The sequence below is a fragment of the Pantherophis guttatus genome, chromosome 3 (assembly GCF_059756535.1).
Source record: "Pantherophis guttatus breed Tessera chromosome 3, ASM5975653v1, whole genome shotgun sequence".
Taxonomy (NCBI): Eukaryota; Metazoa; Chordata; class Lepidosauria; order Squamata; family Colubridae; genus Pantherophis; species Pantherophis guttatus.
Window position 1 is genome coordinate 26,858,969 of NC_142065.1, and position 22,691 is coordinate 26,881,659.

The 22,691-nt window shown below is 40.0% G+C and overlaps 1 protein-coding gene across 2 annotated transcripts in view; it reads right to left on the reverse strand.

Annotated features, from left to right (window-relative positions):
• Positions 1-7,840: 7,840 nt before the first annotated feature.
• Positions 7,841-22,691, reverse strand: part of MATN4 (matrilin 4) — a 53,887-nt gene continuing 39,036 nt past the window's right edge. For both annotated transcript variants that reach the window (XM_034413897.2, XM_087889160.1), the window contains exons 5-11: positions 22,175-22,297; positions 21,580-21,702; positions 19,637-19,759; positions 17,322-17,735; positions 11,046-11,198; positions 9,759-9,863; positions 7,841-8,845 (exon numbers count right to left, since the gene is read on the reverse strand). In XM_034413897.2, coding sequence (XP_034269788.2) covers positions 8,787-8,845; positions 9,759-9,863; positions 11,046-11,198; positions 17,322-17,735; positions 19,637-19,759; positions 21,580-21,702; positions 22,175-22,297 — 1,100 coding nt within the window. In that variant the 3' untranslated portion in view covers positions 7,841-8,786. The remainder of the gene's footprint in view (positions 8,846-9,758; positions 9,864-11,045; positions 11,199-17,321; positions 17,736-19,636; positions 19,760-21,579; positions 21,703-22,174; positions 22,298-22,691) is intronic.

A 22,691-nucleotide genomic window follows, 5' to 3' on the forward strand; every position in this document is an offset into this window, starting at 1 on the left:
AGAATTCACCACATAGTGCCTGGGGAGATAGCATCAGCCAACAAGGCTCAACCAAGCCTGGGAGAGAGACAGCCTACAAAGTTAGCTAAGACCCCCGCCCCCTAGGAATCTGACCACCAATCAGAGTGCCTTTCTTACACAGGAACAGGAAACTCTAGGGTGGGGCCCAGAGAGAGCATAAAACCAGGGCACTCGCAGCATCTCAGCCCTTTTCTTTCTTCACCCAACATCAAGGCATGTGATCCTGTCCACCATTAAAACCATCTTTCCAAGCAGCCACTATGTTTCCAGTGTCTTTTTTTCCCACTTGGAACTGAACCAGGGGTGGGTTCTATTTTTTTTACTACCGGTTCTGTGGGCGTGGTTTATTTTGTGGGCGTGGTTTGATGGTCATGTGACAATTCTTTAGGATTACAGAGGTACTGGTCTTCCAGGCTTTTAGCTGCTTTCAGACCTGTACCGATCTACCCATTTGTTTTTGCAGCGCACCGATCTACCCATTTGTTTTTGGAGTGCACTGGTCTACCACCACACTGCCATTTACCGCTGTTCAGCTGTAGGGCAACCTTTTGAAGCGCCGCGGCAAGTTTAAACAGTTTTTTTTCCTTCTAGCCAATCAGCTGGGACTTGGTAGGCAGCGAATAGATTGAGGGCAGGGCCAGGCAGAGGTGATATTTACCGGTTCTCCGTACTACTCAAAATTTCCACTACCAGTTTGCAAGAACTGGGGAGAACCGGTAGCAACCCACCACTGAACTGAACTCAGACGGATATTTCTTCCAACACAATGATAGAGAACAGAGCACCAGTTGAAAGCTGATTTTTGTACTTCCTTGCTGAATAGGGTATTGGTTAGTTCATTCTGAATATTCCCAACAGTTTCAGTAAAGGCAGCCACAGGCCATCGTGAAACTGATTATGACACTTAAGTCATTCTTGATGGGAAGGGCAAGGAGGCATGAAATGATGGCTGCCTGCTCCCTGGCAGTACCATTTTTTTTTCATTGCACCTGGTATTTCCTTACTACATGCCCAAACAGTGTTGCAGTGAAACACCAGTGGCACTACTATGCAACAATTATCTAGGAATTTGCTCTGAAGAGATGCAATACCTGCTGGATTGCATAGTTTAGGATTACTTACTCTGTGCTTATCTACTTACACTTTGCTCAGTTCCTCTCCACCCCCAGTGCTATCTATGGCCCATTGGGAGAAGGTGATTGATTGAAGGAGGTAGTACCTACTTTGGAACCAGGGGTTTCAGGGGATAGCTGGGGCTTCAATGACCCCAGTTGAGAGATGATAATTAGCATTCCTGAAACCATATTTTGCCAGAAATTACCACCATTCTTAAGAGTGGATCTTGCTTTGGCAGAAGGATAATTGTATTTCCTTCCTAGTTTAATTCACATATACCTAATATACCTAATTAATAAAGGCTGTCCATTCTCATCTGATACATTTGGCTACCTGCCTGCATAGATGATAAGATCACGCTTAGGAAATGTTTCTGTTTTCCACTTCCTCAAAGCATAGGAAGCAGGCAGAGAAACATCACATGTGCACTCCCAAAGGTGCTTTTCCAAACTGGACTTTCCTGGGTTTTTCCTTGAAAACATTTCACTTCTCATCCAAGAAGCTCCTCTAGTTCTGACTGAATGGGGATAGAAGGATTGATATTCTTTGTAGCCATCTGGTCGTTAGCATTCTGAAGCTTTTTGAGCATCGTTGAAGCCATTTGGGGGACTTATCTGTACCCTCAGGGTCATCTGAATCACAGTGCAAATGGGTGATCACGAAGAGTTGACAGCGACTTGATGGCACATGATCATATATGATAAATAGAGAAACTCATAAAATACATACTGGATGCCATTAATTTGATTGAATTTACATTTAAATTCAGTTCAAACAATGCTGTTTATATCTGGCCCTATCAGGTACTTGGGTTCATTGCTGAGCACAACTCTCAACAGCCAAACATGGCCTCAGCCTGAAAAAGACTAGGTAGCCCTGTCATAAATGGGGGATATGAAAATTGTAAATAACAACTATGAGAAAGTGCTACATAAATGTTTGAGAAAGGTGAGTCTCTCAGCATCACTTTAAATGCTGAAATTTTTATAAAGTTTTGACTATCACATATTTAATCTATTCCCTTTTACAACAGAGTTCCACCCGATAGTGGATTCCTCTTACCTTCGCTACCGGTTTGGAACTGGGAGCACGTGCGCGTGTGCGCTTGCATCACTTGCGGCACTTCTGTGCATGCACAGAACCACAGAATGTATGCGCAGAGCAACCATGATGACATCCGGGCAAGCGAATGGAGCTTCGTGCCGCTGCCACTACCAGTTCGCCCAAACCGGGATGAACCGGTAAAAACCCACCACTGGTTCCACCCCAGTGATCCTTCTATTGGTCTTCTATCCCAGCCTGCTGCTAGGCACATTTTTGAGATGGTGGGGTAACTAGGAAGCATGAGGCAGCAGGGATATCTTTTTTATGCCAGCTAAATGACTGGATCTAATCTGTTTCTGGAGTCAGCAAGAAACTCGCCAACTTTAAAAAGATGATATTAATACAGAATATTAAATAATAATAATTCTTTTCTGAATCAGTTAGAGTTGTACGATAACCAGGAGAGGAACATCTGTACATCCAACCCAGTAAGTACAATAGGCTGCCTGGCCCCTCCCCCTTTGTTCTATATTTGAATATATTATCAGCACCAGGGGTGGGTTCTACCTACCTTTACTACCAGTTTGCAACGGGGCCGTGCGCGTGCAAGTGCAGAAGCTTCTGCACATGTGCAGAAGCGTTTTCATGACATCAGGGTCAGTGGGCGGGGCCTCCCGCCGGTTTTACTACCAGTTCTATAGAACCAGTGCGAACCCACCACTGATCAGCACGTTAAAAATTAAAGTTTTTTTATTGCAGAATGAGGTATGTTAAGGTTTTCATTAATATAGTACTGAACACAGACATTAAGACTATATTTGTTTTTCCCACACAAAACTGCTTCACTGTACAAAATTCAACTCCAATCTTATTCTATTATCTTCCTATAACTTTATAACTATTCTATTTCTATTCATATTTAATCTATCTCCTTATCTTCTTGTGACTATAACTTTGTTGCTTGTATCTTTCGATTTATATTGTTTACTTAGTATCCTAGTATGATTGATGTTGATTGCTTATTTAGTATCCATGACTATCACTAAGTGTTGTATCTAATGTTTTATAATGAATGTGTTTTTACAATGACTATGATAATGAGAGCTTATGCACCGGAGACAAATTCCTTGTGTGTCTAATTACACTTGGCCAATAAAGAATTCTACATATAAAATTCTATTTCTATATCCCTACAATGTTATCTGAACTGTTTCTTTCTTGTTCCTTTCCCCACACATCTTCAGCTTTTGTAGCCAATCTCAGCCCATTTCCATGTGAAAACCCTTTTCGCTCCTTTATATACTACTGAATGCCATTTTCTCTCCCGGCTCCCGCCAAAAGCATTCACAATCCTGTTTCTGGAGCTGGTTTGTAGAGCTCCGCATCCAAACTCCTGCACACCATGGGCTTGGTTGGGTTTGCAGATTCTACTTGATGGGTGTCCAACTTTGGCAACTGTAAGATGTGTGGGCTTCAACTCCTATTTCCATGGCTGGCTGGGGAATTCTGGGAGTTGAAGTCCACAGGTCTTAAAGTTGCCACCCCTGTTCTGGTTTTTCTTATTTTCTTTTCCTCGCCCTGCTCTCAGCTCTACCTTTCAGCAGTCCTGCAGCTCCAACAGTTGAAGTTTCCTGTTGCTTTCTGAAGACTAGTGTGTAATATTTGCCTTTGGGTCACAGTCTCCTTTTCCCATGTTTCTGCTGTCTTCTGGTCTTGACTCTTTTTCTCAGCCCACACACATGCTTGTTTTCAGTTCTCTAATTATAACAAAAACTCTCCAGTTAAGGAGAGGGTGTGCATATTATAACCATCCTTCCTAGATAGCACTAAAACTCTGCATCCCTGGAATTAAAAATACCTGCTCACTCTCCCACGTATGACTGTACAGAAATATTTAGCAGTGTATTTTCTACATACAAATTGTTTATGAGGGCACAAAAGCTCTGATTAAAAAAACAAGTGCCTCTAATGTCTAATGTCTCTGGATGAATCCCTCCTCTGTTTAAGGGAGATGGCAGAACCTGACCGACCTAATCATGTCTTGGAAAGTAAACAGGATTAGTATTTAAATGGGGGAGACAACTGAGAAATTTTTTTAAAAATCCCAGAAGGCAATGACAAACCGCTGCCATATTGTTGCTAAGAAATTTATTTTCTTAGCAAAGTTATTACAAGCTGCTGATCCTATGATTGTAGTGAGAGGTTTGAAGATTTATGATAGCAGAGGGATGTTTCTGCACAATCCAGAAAGATTTTTTTGACTTTGATGTGATATCCTTTGATCTTGCAGTTGGTTTTCAGATAGGGAAGAACAGTTTGTACTGATCTTTTTTCAGAGGCTCTCGCATTTTCTTATTGCTTAATTTATTACCTTTAATTAGTTCACAGCTGTATTTTTTGGTTCCAGAGTTTCTGCTCCTAAAATTTCTCATCTGCTTATATATCTCTTCCAACTATGGTGCTCTTGCGGGCAGTCAGTACAAGAATCAACCATAACAAGCAGAGCATAGCAAAGAAAGCAAATTTGCATTAAGCTTTATTTACATGATATGTTTTAGATTTTTTTTTCTTTGTCTTCAAAATCATTTTAGGTTCCTTAAGATGCTTTGTTTGAATTGCTTGATTCAGAGCTACCAGCAATAAAACTTATACAGCGGTGACCCTTCCTCTTCGCCATCTGCTTGGACTTGAGAGCATAGTGTACATTATGAACAACAGGCTCTATCCATCTCATTGGGAAATCATGGAGATTAAATGTCCCATTCAAGGTTTTCACCCAGAGGTGGGTTTCAGCAGGTTCTTACCAGTTCTGGAGAACTGGTAGTGGAAATTTTGAGTAGTTCGGAGAACCGGTAGTAAAAATTCTGACTGGCCCCACCCCCATCTATTCTCTGCCTCCCAAGTCCCAGCTGATCAGGAGGAAATGGGGATTTTGCAGTATCCTTCCCCCGGAGTGGGATGGGAATGGAGATTTTACAGTATTCTTCCCCTGCCACACCCACCAAGCCACGCCCACCAAACCACACCCACAGAACCGGTAGTAAAAAATTTTGAAACCAACCACTGTTTTCACCTGTAAAAAAAAGTATTGCTCTGCATCTGAATGAAAATATACATTTCTAGCAGTGGAGGGCAGGTCCTTTCACTTTTTACAAGTTCTCATTCATTTGGCACAGTCAAATGCTTCAATTGTCCAGTTTTCCAGAGCATGGAGAAAGAGTTGGTGCAGGAAATGTGATTCTTTCTTGGCATTTCCCAAAAGAGGCAGTTTGGGTGGAATAATTATGAAGTGGTTTTGCATGTAGCGGATATTAAAGCTGTGCAATGCTTTGGAAATATTTCATTAAAAAGTATTTCGGAGTGCAAATGTAGTTTTGTCTGCTACTCATTAAAGCCTCCATGTTTCTTCCTGGAACCATGTGGCCACTCTCTGCAGCTGCTGCTTGATCCCACACAGTTGCTTTAAAGAGTTGAAAGAAGATGCTAAATTCATGTTCCTATGTCCTCCAAAATAAATCCAATTTTGTAGTCAAATTGGAAATGTTGCACTGTTTTTGAGCATGCATTGAACATACACGAACTGTTTGCAGTGTTATACCCATATGGCAGGGGTGGGCAACTATGGCCCTTTTATGACTTGTGGACTTCAACTCCCAGAATTCCTGAGTCAGCCAAGTTAGCTCAGGAATTCTGGGAACTGAAGTCCACAAGTCATAAAAGGGCCATAGTTGCCCATCTCTGCCATATGGTGATTTTCCATGGGTATACAGATGTTTACAGGGTAACATAGTTAAAGATTCCTCCTGTCTAATTTTTGCACTTAAGACAAAGTTCCATTAAATATTTAAGGATGTACAATAATATATATACTCATTGGAAAGGAGCCGGATGTTGGAAAAGATTGAAGGCAAAAGGAGGAGACGACAGATGAAATGATTAGGTAATGTCATTGATGCAGTGAACATGAATTTGGGCAAACTCTGGGAAACAGTAGAAGATATCGCAGTGGTGGGATTCAGCCAGTTCTGTCCGGTTCAGGCAAACCGGTAGCGGCGACTGCAGTAGGCCCCGCCCACCAGCCCGGACATAATGCCGTCCTGTTTAGCCATGTTTTGGAAGCCGTGCGCATGTGCAGAAGGCATGCGCATGAGCAAAGAGCATGCATGGAAGGCTGAGCATGCGCTGAAGGTGGGCGCTCACATTTGCGAACCGGTAGGGAAGGTAAGTGAATCCCACCTCTGAAGATATGCTATGGCATTCTATGATCCATGGGGTCGGAAGAGTCAGACACGACTTAGCAACTGAACAACAATGATAATATAGCTGGTTGCTTCACTGCTTAACTTAAAAGTTTTAAAGCAGAAGAATTTTCTGTTTTTTATTCATGTATTTAAGCTTACTTTACTGTCAGAGGTGGCAGAGAGTGATATCGCTGGGGTGTTGTCTGCTTTGTATCGTTCCATCACTGAAGTTTCTCAGACTGCTCATATTTTTCTCCTGGCTTAGCTACCAACCGTAGCACCTTGCACAACGTAAGTAAAACATGACTTCAGTCTGGGAAGTAAATGTGCCTGTTCACCTTGTGGATCTGCTTTGATAGCCATCTGGCTAAGGATTAAAGGATTCAAAGTCCAGGATACTTGGAAGAACCAGCTTGGAGAATATTTAGATTTAACGTAATACATTCTCTGTATATTTGGCATTCTTCTATTGAACGGGAGAGCATCAATCACTGACAGCATGTTTGTCTCCACATGGATGCATCTGTGTATTCATGAGGAAGGGATTTGATTATTATCTTTTATTCATTAAACATGAAACTCAGTCAACTGATCATTTAAGAATGTGTCACAAATACCATTGACTGGCACTAATGGTTGATACGGGTTGCTGCTAGCGTCCTAGGTATCAACCAAGTACCTTCTTATGTAAAATATATGATGTTCTGAGTAGCGCAGTTTTTTGCAGTTCCGCTGGTGTTATTGCAGGAAGCTGCAATTTCTTGAAGTGTTTTATGAAATTCTTGGACATGATACCAAGTGCCCCGATGACAATGGGTATCACTGTGACATGTTTCATCCATAACCGTGTAATTTCTATGGCCAGGTCGCGATATTTCATGATTTTTTCCAGTTCTTTTTCTTCGACTCTGGCGTCTCCTGGTACTGCGATGTCAATAAATTGTATGTTTCGGTTTTTGACAACTGTGATAACTGGCGTGTTGTGTTCCAAGTGACGATCCGTCTGTATTCGAAAGTCCCACAAGATCTTCACCTTCTCATTTTCTATAACTTTTTCCACTTTATGTTCCCATGACTTTTTGGATACAGGTAAGTCATATTTTTTACATAATGACCAGTAGATTAATTTAGCAACTCGGTCATGTCTAGCTTTGTAATCAGTTTGTGTGATTTTGCTGCATTCACATATCAAATGTGAAACAGTTTTGACATCATCATCATTATTATTATTATTATTATTATTATTATTATTATTATTATTATTATTATTATTATTATTATTATTATTATTATTATTGGAGTAAGGATGTCCATTTTGCTGACCCTGAAACTTTTGTTCAGCTTATTTATATATGTAAAGAATTATCCAAATATAAATTATTTTCATATATTTCTGATGGAAAGAAGATAGGAAGAAGTAAGAAATCAATAACAAGTTTATTTATCAGGATAAAATTTGCATATAATAAAAAGACATTTAGAAAAATTATTACCCTTGCCCTCTCTTAGAAACAAAGGTACATACATATATGCAGACACATATAGAACGTTTAAAAGAATTCATTGATTTTTTAAAAAGGGAAATCTTGACAAATTCTTCAGCAATTCTGTCAAAGTCAGGGTGGGCCTAGGAAATGTCCCAATAACACTTTTTTTGTTTTGAACCAACTCATTTTAGTTGATGATTTAAATAAACATCTACTTTCAAAAGCGAGGATTCTGAGACAGAATGTTTTATTCAAGCCACCCTCTACCCTGGACACTTCCAGGTGTGGTCAAACTACAAGATGCTAGCTGGGAATTCTGGGAACTGTACTATCAAGAGATGTAGAATCTTCCTGGGTAAAAAAAAACTGTTTATTAGGAAGAGTCTGAAGGTTCAGCTGTTCACAATGAAAGCTAGGAAAAAAATCCATCAACACATTCTTTTGTTTGGGAACGTTAGACTGTGATTCTGTCTCTTCTGAAAATATAATTTAGCAAGGAATTGCTTCCTGCTCCCATTTTGCAAATCGAGAGTTCTGGGTTCAAATTCCTTTTTAAAAAAATCAATAATTACTGTACAATCCCAGCAGCTCTTGAAGATGTTATATACTGTATTTCACTTCCTTTTCCTTCTCTGAAATGTCCACTCTACCAAAATTCAATCAGTTTCATTAGAGTTCCATCTCAATTTACCAACTTATCTTACCAAAAAGGGGGAAAAAATGTAAAAAAATTTTTTTTATAATTTAAACAATCTGGAGGAAAAAAGAGTCCCACTCAAGATCCTGAGCAGATAACCATTGCAACCACTCTTGATATGCCAAGGATGAAGTATAGGAAATTTCTTTGCCCAAAATATAGGGTATCTTTTCATGACAATCACTTTTTGTTGGCAATCTGGTTTTCCAAATGATCGAGTCTGGCAGTCATCTGAGCAAGTGCTTGCATTAAGGAAGCCAAAACAAGAAATAATGTGAAGGTACACTGAAATGTTGGATGGCAGGGAACATATCTCAGCTGCAAGTCAGGCAATTCTTTTTTTTCTTCTTCCTTAAGTTTCCTCAAAGTGGAAACACATCAGTGGTGACATTCACATTTTTTCCCTACCAGTTCTGTGGGCGTGGCTTAGTGGGGGGGGTGTCCTGTGACTGAGTGGCATGGCCAACTTGATGTCACTCACGGTCACGCCCACTCAGTCACATGACACCCCCCCCCCCGACCAAGCCATGCCCACAGAACCCGGTAGAAAAAAATGTGTGTATGAGCACGAGAAGGGCTCATAGTGAATGCTGTGGCAGAAAGAAGCTGAACTTTTCTCCCTCCATTCACAGCGGAGCTGCTGCACCCTTTATGGTTCCCCCCAGCCCCCTCCCTCCCAGGGACTACCTTAAAGGGACAGGCTGCAGTGGCCAGAAGAGGTGAGCGGCGACCGGGAGAGCAGGCAACCGGGTGGGCGTGAGTGGGGCCAAGCAGGGGTAATTTTTACCAGTTCGGCGAACTGATTCAAATCATCCCTACCAGTTTGCCCGAGCTGGTCCAAGCTGGTCAAATTTCATCCCTGAAACACATCATTGTAAGCACTCAACTGTATTCAATCCCTTACCCACTGAACCTTTACTTTTTACTTGCTGTATTAGTTCCTAGAAGTTTAGCATACGTTTTGTACTTTTATTAAATAGTTTATTGAACAGTTCCCTAAATCTTCATTTTTTTTAAATACTCGAAGACATTCAAAGTAAAAAAAAATCAAATTTTGTTAAAAGGGTAAGTTTAAGCAACTTTCCTATTTAATTTAAATTCCCAATTTCTCCAATCACACATTCTGTGCAAGTTACACTATTTAAAGGATATTTTTATTGGTGAGGTCTTGTAGGATTTCAATAGTGTTTGACTGGAACTGGACGAGAGCTGCACATTCACATGGGCTACGGATTTCAGTTGTTCCTGTGCCCTCCTCTGAAATAAATACCACAAAATTCATTAGAAACATAGAAATTCAATCCTCTATGCATGAACCAGAAGCCCCAACACCCTAGGACAGTAATGGCGAACCTTTTCGGCACCAAGTGATCAAACTGGAATGTGTGCGTGCATGTGCGTGGATGTGCACACATGTGCCGGAACACTGGAGTGCCAGAAACCTGAAAACCAGATGGCTGGTGCGCATGCACATGTCCAGAAGAACACCTGGCAACAGCGTGTGTGTCGACAGAGAGGGCTCTGCGTGCCACCTTGGGCACCCATGCCATAGGTTCACCGTCATGGCCCTAGGACAATTTTACATAAATTGATCTTATATGCCCATTTTGGAGGCTTCACACATAATAATAAGCTTTAATTTATTTTAACCATGGTCTTCTTCAACCGTAATCCTAATAACTCATAGTTGAAAACCCATAAAAATGTTGTGCTTATTTAAGGACTCTGAAATACATTTAATGATGAGTATTTTTGTATGTATAATTATACAGTACATGTAATAAGATTTGCCCAAGGCTCTAATTATGGTGCAAAGCAAATTTGATAACCATTCTTTGCTGTTTCAGATTACAACATCATTTTGTAATGTTAAGTAACCTAGGACAAGATATACAGATACAGATTAATAGAATTGGAAGGGACCTTGTAGGTCATCTAGTCCAACCCCCCAGCCAAGCAGGAGACTCTTACACCATTTCTGACAGATGGCAGTCCAGTCTCTTCTTGAAAGTTTCCAGTTATATAGACCAGGGATGTCAAACTCGATTTCACTGAGGGCTGCATCAGGGTTGTGTTTTACCTGGGGGGGCGGGAGGGGAATGCCAGGGGGCATGGCCAGCTCAACGTCACTCATGTCAGGGGCACCTGTGGTGGCTCAAGTGCTCTGCCAGCAAAAATGGGCTCATGAGCTCCATTTTCAGCTGCGATGGCCTCCTACAACCCTCTGCCAGCGAAAAAAAAGCTCAGGAGAGCCACGGCCAGTCCTTTGCTGTTTCCAGGATGGCCCCGTGTGCCAGATCTAAGCACCCCATGGGCCAAATCCAGCCTGCGTGCCTTGAGTTTAATACCCCTGATATAGACCAAGATGCAAAATGGACAAGCTACCCCTGGGTTTTACTGGAACATGTCATCTAAATACTTGAAGCTGTAATATCTTACCTGGGCAGATACTGAGTTTGAGATTGTCAACTATATGAGTCATGGTGTTGAAATCTGCTGAATATGAAAAATGTTGATCCACTGGCTCAGAAGCAATTTCTCTCAGCTCTTCCTCGACAGCTTTACCAACACCAACTGCAAACATGGTGATTCCTGCAGATCCATCAACATACAGTAAATTTCAAGTTAGGTATCTATGCAAGGAATGGCAGCCTGATGCTTCAGGCTATGGTCAACCATTAATTCTGTTTTTTACATCCACTGGAACAAAGGAGTAAATAAAATTAAGTTTCATTCTCATGACACTTAGGAAGAAATAGAAAATTGAAGCTTTGGGTGATATAAGTCTGTCCACTTTGCACTCTCAGCTCACAATCTCTGCCATCATCTTCCTTCCAAAATGCTGGCTGTTCCAATAAGCCAAACTTAAAAGACTTTGGAGGATTCAAGCAGCTGTATCTGATGGGATTTTGGACCATAGGAGCCTCAATAGGACAATTATTCCTATCTGTGACATGAAGATTTTGATTGAATGTTCTTAAAAACTGATGACGGGTCAAATATTGTACTTTTGAAGGCACCATAATATATTCTTGGATTGTAGTTGCTGTAACTTGTGGTTTAGATGGGAATGGGAGCTCCTTCACGTTATCTAGATCACTGGTTTTTCAAGAAGTACCTAAATTCTGCTAAGTATAGAGAAATGACAAATATTGGCATCTTCTTCTAATATATTTTAATATGGTCTTATGGAAGCCAAGCCAGGTTTTAAAATATTTTTATCTTCACCAGCTCTTTTATCCCACTGTGAATGGGATTGAAAAATGGGAGTTTGTCCATTAATGCCATTGTACCCCTTGTCTTCTGAAGAAAGCTGATTTAGGTAGTATTAGAATCATTCCCTTTTACAGGGCTGTACAAGTGTTGCAATTCAAATGCCAGAAAGAGTTCAAAAAGTTTTTCTTCCATTGTTGTTGTTTTTTAAACAAATAAGCAATCAAAACCCTGGCAAAACATGTACAAAAATGCATTTAAACACAACTGAAGACATTTAACTTTATATATACATGCATATATTGCGACATGCATACATGCATATATTCTAAGTGGATTAGAAACACATGCTGGTGTCTTTAAATTGAAGCATTTGTGTGAATGTTTATTTTAAACTGCACCTTAATTGGTAAATGGGAAGAACAGATGGGAAAAAAGCTGACACATATACCCCATTCTTCAGAAATTATTTCTTTGCTTGCTTGTTTGTTAGTTATATTAAACTAGTAAAGAAGGCTTAGAGGAACTCATTACGGATCTAAAAATAGTGAAAATCTTGGCTTAATGGAAATAGCACTTAGACTTATGTACATATCGCTTCACAGTGCTTTCCAGCCCTCTCTAAGCGGTTTACAGAGTCAGTATATTGCCCCCAACAGTCTGGGTTCTCATTTTACCTATCTTGGGAGGATGGAAGGATGAGTTATGTTAAATACTAAGACAATGCTAATATCAACTACCATCCTTAATGAATTCACTGCTAACAAAGAATAGAAGATAGTAAATAATGTTATTTCCTTTGGTTTAGGAATAGAGAAAGATGAATAATGTGTTGGAAAAGTAAAGATAACAACAAATTGGATATTCAAATTATAGATTTAGAAATAGTTGCTAAGAGTACCATGGAAACACCAATAAATCAGCTCTGGACCAAATAAAGGCCAATTGTTTCCCTGAGTCAATAATTTGCAAGGAGAAATTCCCACTTTGGATATAGAATGCAAACACTTGATCTATTAGAAAAAATAACCATGTTTGGCCAGATTGAGGGGAATAACAGGGTGGATGGACATGTGGAAAGATATCACTTAAGCATCCATGGAAAAGCTGAAAATTGTCACTGGGGCAGAACAATATAGGGGTTATTTGTACATACAGGTTGTCCTCAACTTACAAGCAACTGTTTAGGATTCCAAAGCAAGAGCTATCTACATTGAGTAGTAGCAATATAGGAACATTATCACTTTAGTGACAATAGCAAAGACATTATTTCATTCTGCACAGGAAAAGGCACTGGTGTATCATTCTTCTATTTTACTAACCAAAAAACCACACATGGATGGACTCTATAAATTTATAGTGTCACTGTTAAGCAATTGATGATATAAGTGACAGATTATAAACACCTCAGATTGGGTGCTACTCAACATGCTACAGAGAAAAAGTTGAGGTTGTTTTGGAGTACTAATGGCACTTACGATTGGCTAAATTAGAGCCTTATCAATCTCAAATTGCTGACATTGCAATGCAGAAAAAAGAAATGCAAAGTTGCAGAGGACACAGAACATAAAAAGCATGAACATGGGAAAGCTAAAAGGTCAAATATTGACTAACTACACATGGACATCTTAGGCATCAGTGAATAAAAATGGGCTGGAATTGAACATTTGGAAGCCCACACTGTTTACTATTCAGGGCATGAAAGGCAAAGAAGGAATAGTATCACTTTCATAGTCAGGATCAGAGGTGGTATTCAGCCTGTTCGGGCAAACCGGTAGCGAAAATTTTGAGTAGTTCGGAGAACCAGCAAATACCACCTCTGGTTGGCCCCGCCCCCACCCCGCCCTCCTGCTCACTGGCTTGCTGCTCGCCTGCCTGCCTGGTTGCTGCCCACCCCGCCCACCAGGTTGCCGCCCGCCCCACCCTGCCCTATATATCTTGCCTTCGCCATGTGGCCCAGCTAATCTCCGCACTTCACTTCTGCGCCTTGCCCACTCTGCTCACCAAAGGTAAGCATGCTGCCCGCTCACTCTTCGCCTTGGGTCGAAGGGCATGCACCATTCCCCAGCTCCGGCCTTGCCCTGGAGCCTCTACCCACTCGCCGTTTGCCTCAGCTGGGTTGGGGAACACACCATTCCTCTGCTCTGGCCTTGCCTTGGGCTTTCACCCACATGCCGCAGCCCCCCTCTGGCCTCAAACTACAGTCCCCCAGGCCAAAGCAATTTATTCAGCCTGCGGCCTGCTGAGCTAGGCCAAAGGGCTGGGGAGGGGGCATGGGCACAGGAGGGCCGAAGCGGTTTGGGAATGAACTAAAGTCCGGATGGTTCTTCCTGTAAGAAGTCCCATCCGGAAAGCGAGTACATGCACATGTGCAGAGGCCATGTACGTGTGCATGCACAGAGGCCGTGTGCGTGCATGCACAGAGGCCGTGTGCGTGCATGCACAGAAGCCATGTGTGTGCATGTGCGCACACGCATTTTCGGTGAACTGGTGGTGGAATTATTTGAATCCGACCACTGGTCAGGATGGATATAGCAAAGACGGGTATATTACAATCTGTAGCTGAACAATATCAATTAGACTTCATGAACAACCCTTCAATATGATGATTATCTAGGTTTATTCTCCAGTCGCTGATCAGAGAAGGCTGGTGACTTTTGTAGTTTAGTAGTTGCAGGATCCAGTCTGGTCCCAGTGATTGACTCAGATTGGATTCTGCAACATTATCCAGGGACATGTGTATTTGCCTTCATTCATGAGTTTAGTAGTCATATACAATTTGAAACTGACAAAACAAGATGTGCTGCTTGTGGTTAAAGACAGCTGAAAACAGCAAGGAGGGAAATGTAGATGGACTGTATGGCCTAGCAAACAGAAATGAAGCAAAGAAAGTTTTATCAGTCCAACAACTTCTTAATTGCTAACATAATTTTCAAACAACCAAAATGACACATACATACATCTGGGTGCCCAGAAATTAAATTGACTTTTATTTATACAAGGAGGTTAAAAAAGAAAAGAAAAGCCTAGTAATAGCAGCAAAGCCATTCTGAGTTATCCTGAGGTAAGATGGGTGGCCAATAAATTTTACAAACAAATAAAGGTGTAGCCAGGGTCTGACTATAGAATAGATTGTGGCTGTTGTGTGCCACCTGAGATCACAATGTGAGATAGACAGCCATATAAATTATTTAAATGAATAAATAAGTGTAATAACTATGAAGATCTGAATCATGTACACAATGATCTTCCCCATGAGACTCTGAAAATGAAAGTTAGAAGAAGAATAGAAGGAGTATTGACACTTTTAAACTTTGGAGAAATCTCCTGGGAATGCACACCCAAGAAAATAAATAAACGGATCACAAAACAAATCAATGCAGAATACTGATTCAAGATACAAATCACCAGACTCAAATTATCACATTTTGGACATATGCAAAGAGCCAGCTCCTTTGAGAAATCCCTGTTCACTTTGACAAACTTAATGCTTTTGGATATTCTTGGGGGGAAAGCAAGGGTAGAAAGTCTGGATCAGCTTCAGTGAGATATAAGGAATTTGAATCCAAAAATAACACTGGCAATGGACAAAATATTTTTTCCTTAATTTTGGGTTCAACTGCAAAACATGAGCTGTCTATCTACTTCATCACTTAGAATTTTAATAATTGCCAAGAAAGCAGTATCAGTGTCTCATGGTTTTTTTATATACTGTTAATCTGAAACTCTTATACATTTTTCCTTTGGCAATAACAGGAGGAAATTAGAGAATTGGTTAATTAGCCACAAACGCCTGGCTCAAAAGAGATGGAAGCAATATAAGGAAACACCATCAATATGCACATAGTTGCATACTAAGAATTGTTACTTTTAAAGAAATAAAATAGGAGGAGATATCTGAGAATCACATTTAGACCAAATAAGTATGATAGGACTAGACCAGGATTTAAAACTTGTTAGAATAGAATAACAGAGTTGGAAGGGACCTTGGAGGTCTTCTAGTCCAACCCCCTGCTTAGGCAGGAAACCCTACACCACTTCAGACAAATGGTTATCCAATCTCTTCTTAAAAACTTCCAGTGTTGGAGCATTCACAACTTCTGGAGGCAAGTTGTTCCACTGATTAATTGTTGTATTTAACTCCCATCACCCCTGATCATGGTGAATGAGGAATTAGAGTCCAACAGCATCCAGCTGTTGCATTCCACCCCATGCCCAACTGGACAATCTAGTTCTAAAATAATGGCAGTGCCCTATTTTCCATTTAAAATTTAAAAAAGGCTTGTCTAAATTTATATAATTGAGTCTTTCATTACTTGATGTTCTCTAGATATGTTATGCGCCTCTCATAAATTTCAGCTGGAATGCTGGGTAGGATTTTTGAGAGTTAGACATCTGGAAGACCATATGGAAACACTGTGAGAACAGTAACCTCCTAATTATTTTATTAAGTCCTGACATTGGAAGCTGCAGATAAATTCTTTCTACTGCTGGATAAATTGATCAACATGCTATGCAAAGCTTTCAAGAAATATTTTAGTTTGAAGGCCTAACAGTAAAGCATCATTTCTGAGCTCTTCTGGAGATGATAAGAATTCCATACAACAGTTTCTATAGTTGGAAGAGCAATGAAACTGCTGACTGAGGCATTAAGAACTGCATTGCTTCTATGGCACAAAGCACCTCAATGACGTGAAACCAAACCACTTCACACAAGCTTAGTGATCAAGCTGTTGTTCAAAAGAAGGCTATAATTTAGTATATCTCTGTCATGAGTTATAGCAAAATGTGTCCATTTGGGAGGTGTTCTCAAGGATTAAACCAGTTCAGAGCCATTTATTATACTATCTATATCACTAACATCTATGCAATTATGAATAATAGTGTTGCAATCCATTAAACACATTGTAAACATAGAAAGAGCTGACGTGTTATAGAATTTAAAGTACCACACTATGATAGGGCAAATCCAAGCACAATTACACCATCAGCCATGGAAACTCAGTGGTTTGCTATGGGGCAGTCATTCTGTTGCAGCTCAAGTTCTCTTGCATGGTTGTTGATGTGAAGGAAAATTGGACAAAAGAATCAGAATTAGGATAACAGAGTTGGAAGGGACTTTGGAGGTCTTCTAGTCCAACCCGCTGCTCAAGCTCAAGGAGACACTATACCATTCCAGACAAGTGGCTGTCTAGTCTCTTCTTAAAAGCCCCAGTGATGGAGAACCTACAACTTCTGAAGGCAAGCCGTTCCACTGATTAATTGTTCTCACGGTTAGAAAATTTAAATTTTTAATTTAATTTTAAATTTGTTATTAATTTATTAATTTAAAATTAAAAATAAATTTGATTTTTAAAAAATTTATTAATTTAAAATTTAAAAAGTTAATTTAATTTTAAATTAGAGAGCACTATATATACTACCTTCAGCTCCTGGAGGAAAGGCAAGATATGAACCTAACAAACAATGCAAATATATCACACTTTCCATTAATTGCCTTACCTGATTCTTTTGCTTTTCTAGCCCATTCTGAGATGTCATCCTGAGAGCGTCCATCTGTAAAGACCAGGCCAATTCTGGGAATGTTCTGAGAAAGAGGCCGGGCACCTTCTGCCTCAGAGAAGCTGTGTTCCACCATGTGCTTGAGGGCCAGACCAGTCATGGTGCCCTTTTCCATGTACTGCACTCTTTGAACAGCTTCCTTAACATCATCTGCTGTTGTGAATTTGTTGAGTGGGAACTCAGTGCGCACTCGGCTAGAATACTGAACCAGCCCCACGTGGGTGCCGTGAGGGGACACATCCAGGAAATCCACTATCTGATTGACAAATTGTTTCACCAGCTCAAAATTCTGGGGCCGGACACTCTTAGAGCCATCGATGACCATCACCAAGTCAATGTGCCCAGCCTTGCACTCTATTGCCCATGGAAAGAAAGAAAAAAGGCTGAGATGAGGCAGTTTTGATTTTGACTTCAAAGAAAGAAAAAGAAAAGAAAGGCAAGTCCCTGTGAGCCTGGGAACCCTTGGCAGATACTGCAGCTGCCTCCTATAGCAGAGAATTCCCTACCAGTCTTGCACTTCTTGCCCCAAAAAGCTTTGGAGGTTCTCTCTCAAGTTAGCATTCAAACGAATGTTAGCATGCAGGTCGGATACATTTAGTGTTCATAAAATGACCTGAAATTTTAATTCAATTGTAATTGCTTAGTTCATTTACAGTAACTAAAAATGTAATGCCTATGGTCCTTCATGCCTTTCCCCACTAGAAGGCCTCACTCCTTAAGTAATTCCTTCTTCTGTTTGTGGATCTCTCTGGAAGCAGCAAAGAAGTCTGGGATGAAAGGTGTGCCAGGAGGTCATAATGCAAATTTTGTAGCTATTTATTTGCATCAACCATCACAATAATAAAAGATGGAATTTCCATCATGAAGTCACAACATGAATTATTGTCATTTTCGGATTATTGTGACCTACAGGTAGTCTTTGATTTACAATCATATATTTAGCTACTGTTTGAAGCTACAATGGCACTGAAAAAAGTGACTTACAACCAGTCTTTGCACTTAAAATTGACACAGCCTCTCCATGGTCATGTGTTCAAGACCTTGGCAACCGGCATGTATATATGACTGTTCCAATGTCCTGGGATCATGTGATCACAATTTGCAACCTTTCCTGTTGGCTTCTGATAAAAGTCAATGTGGAAAGCTGGATTCCACTTAATGATCACATGATCCACTTAATAACTGTACTGACTTGCTTAACAGCCATGCAAAAAAAGTTGCAAAATCAGGCATGACTCACTTACCAATTGCCTTGCTTACCAACAGAATTTCTGGTCCCAATTGTGACCATAATTTAGGACTATCTGTATTATTGCTCCTGATCTTTTTGTGTTCTTCTTTGTCACAGAAGATATGGTTGTTCCTTTACCTACCCACTGAATACCAGAGTAGGGATGAAGCAGTGGTTCAAATTCACCTTTCTGGAAATAAGTTGGTTACCGCAGGGCACCGGCTTCTCAGTTAACCAGGCAAGTTCACATATGCCAATAGGATTCAGACCACTAATACTACAATCCAATCAGAACATGCGAAGCCAAAATAGTCAAGACAGTTCCTCTATCACTCACAGAGGCGGCTAAATAAAAAGGACTCCAAATACACAGACTCACTGGCATAACTTAAATCAGATTCTCTGCATCCAAATTACTGGAATTTTGTCTGACTTTCTTTCAGACACTAGCTCATATTAGATCAAACTTTGTTTTTCCTACTAACCCTTTGGGAACTACATGGGAACTACAGTATATCTGTCTCTAACTCTAGCCAAGGCTGATATATTGAATGTGCTTTATACATCAAAATCTTTGCGTGTCCCTTCGTTGAATTGTACCCCAAGCTTTCTGCTAGTTTATAGGGGAATCAAGCAGTCCTTTCATTCTTTCACCACAAATCCTAAAAGCATTTCTCAATCTAATGCATATTTGTCTTCTTCAAAGCCGTGGTGCTTACTCTGGGACATCCAATAAGCTCCAGAAAGTAATATAACTCTCATGATGGTTTTAGGTTTTTAACAAATCATTTATGATTTGGTATGCTGGCCTAAAATGTCTCCAAGGATCAAAACACATCTCTGAATTCAGTTCAGTAAAAATACCCACTAGCAAAAGTGATGGCACTCATTCAAAATGCCACTCTTTGTTGTCTGCTATCTCTGGAATAATCTCTATGGCTACTTTTCATGAGATGCTTAGCTAGGAAAAATACCCAATACATTGGAGGAACTTTTTATCAAGCACAAAGACCTTGATACTCACTGTTACAGGTCTTCTTATCTGCCTGCAGTTGCTGACCTTCTGGGCAGACACAATGGTAAGAGCCAGATGTACTGAGACATTTAAATTCACATCCATGCTCTATAGTATTGCAGAGATCATTGGCTGAAATACCAATAAGAAGCATGTCATGTATCATTCAGAACATATATGTATTTTGCCAAATAGGGTAGCCTTTATAGGTGTCAAACTACAGTTGCCTTCCTCCACAGTCAGAGTGGAAGTAGCTGCATTATGACTGAATGGTGACTTGTGCAATACTGTAATAAATAGAAGTTGTTTTTATTGTTGTTACTCCTGGTTTTCTCAAAATATCTTTCAGATACAAACATGAGTAAGTCTCTAACGAATATCCAGGTTGGTTCACCTAAATGTATAGGGACCATGCGTTCTTTATTATAAAAGATATCCTTTATTTCAGAAAGTTGTCCTTTAAATTTGTTTAATTACTTATTTTCCCAGTTTTGCTCTTGAATTTTCCTTTGTAAAGCAAAGTTATAAACATAAACAATTATTTTCCTTATCCTTTTGAACTTCTTTCAGGTTCGGATCTTTTTTTTCTAGTTTGTTCTTTATTTTTATTTTTATTTTCAAGAAAATGGAGTCACCGTATCTATAGGTAGTGCTGAAATATCCTATCCGTAAGAGCATGGTAAGAGACACCCCATACAAGTCTCATCACTTGTACAAAAGTGTTCCCCATTTTATTTATTTTACAAAGTGCCATAACATCTGCTCAGACAACTTAGGGCAGTATGTATGATATGATGATATCATACAATGATAACATAATCATTGCAACACAACCACCACTACTCGCCAAAATCATACTGAAAATATTTATTTATTTATTTATTTTTATTTATATTTAAATTTATATTAGGAGGAGAGGAGAGGAGAGGAGAGGAAGCTTTTTAGGGAAAGTTGGGCTGCCATAGAAAAGTCCTGCCTTGTAGCCCATCTACCCTTCATCTCTCATAGAAACAGACCCTCTCTCAGTCAACTCACAGGATGGACAGAATCATTCTGAGAAAAATGGTTCCTATCTTTCTCAGGTTCCTAATAAAACCTGTATCATAACAGAGAGCTTTATGGGTAATTATTGGCACTTTGAATTGGGCCCAGAAGCCTATCAGCAAACAGTTCAGGTGTTATTCTGAATAGCAGGTTTCATCAACTAATATAGTCATTCCATTCTGGACCAGTTTCAACTTCTGAACTGCCTTCAAAAGTAGCACCAAGTAAAGCACACTGCTACAGTCCAAATATTTGGTGGTAAGGATATGATTCAGTGCTTCTGGGAGGATATAAGTGGCATACCAGCTAAAGATGGGCAAACATAGCCATAATTTCTATCTGATGTTCAAGCAGATGCTGTGAGAAATCCAGACCATGGATCTACAGTTTCAGGAGAAGGATGACCCCACCTAAGCTAATCCTATAACCAAGGTTTCTTAAAAACCCAGAATTTTAAGACAGACAGTATATCCATCTTGCTAGAGCTTGTTTCTTTCCACTCAGTCCATCAGAGGCACCAAACATTGGTTCAAGATTTCCAAAACATCTCTGGCTAGGCATGAAGTGGTGATATACCACTAAGTACCATCAACCTACTGATGATACCTCTCCTGAAACCAAAAGATTATTTCTAACAGGGATTTTGTATAGATGAAATATTAAACACATGAATAAAATATTTCTCAATGTTTCACAATACTCCAAACTTTTAAAGAGCAACATTTGTATGACAGTCATTTATTATTAATCTAGAGCACCAGAATCATATTCATCACTCGAGTGGATGGCTATTTGCACAGCTCTGCTAGCCTAATTCCACAGATAGAATCATTTGGCCCATTTAAGTGTGTGCTACATGTGATAGATTAAAGCATACAAAGCCGCAGCCACCCATATATCAAATGTACCTTGGCACGTCTTGCCATCTGCCTGCAAAGTGAAGCCATCACGACATCGGCAATAATATCCATTGACTATATTAACACAGTCATGCTGGCAACTGTGGTTGTTGAAATTGCAGAAATTGATCACTGAAAGAAGAAAGAAACGATTAGAGGACCTCACCATCTATGCAATGAAACAGCCTGCGTTGTTGATTTAACACAATGGCTGAACTCAAGATCCAGCATTTGCTGCAGACATTTGCCTTTCTGTAAGATGGCTCCATTTCCTTTACATCAAACAACACGGGAATAAAATACAGAAGAATATACAGTATTTAATACAGTATGGAAAGCTTGAAATGTCCCAGTTGTTGAACTATCTCCTTTTCCTTGGCTGCTGGGGAATTCCAGTTCAACAACAACAAAAGATCCACAGATTCTTCTCTTTTGTATAGTTTGAGGACAGAAAAGATCCCAGCATTGCAATGCTGGGGTGACCATTCTCACTATGCCATCTTCTTGCTGAAAATTGACCCTCCCATACCACCCAAATTTCAACAGGAGCTACAGAATTGTTATTTCTCCCTATAGCTGCTGAAGCAATACAGAGTTTACTCACTGCTACAGGTCTTCTTGTCTTGGTTAAGCTGGTAGCCTGTCTGGCAACGGCAAATGAAGGTACCTTGTGAATTAACACACTGGTGCTCACAGCCATGTCTCTCGTTAGCACAAGCATCAATGACTGCAGGGGTAAAACAGAATTCAGAGTATGAACTTCAGAGAAAAATCAAGAGGAGTGTTTCCTACTGGGAAAGCTAACAGAGACCCCAATCCCAGTTTTGCAAAAAGAGAAAAAAATGCCTTAGATACAGATATATGTTCTAGTTTATTACTTTCACATTAGCTATAAGCATTTATTTCTGTCTCCCTTCGCTATTTCCATTAAGAAAGAGCTCATAGAAATGCAGCATCAGATAAAATTTCCAGATGATACAGCTTCTAATTTTTTCTTGTACGACTCAGCAGTTTTGTAAAACCAGTGTCATCCAATGACACTTGTCTCTGAACCACAGGTTTTTTTAAAAAATGGTCTAGACTCTAGTTTGTTTAACTTACTAGCTAGAAGATACTGTACA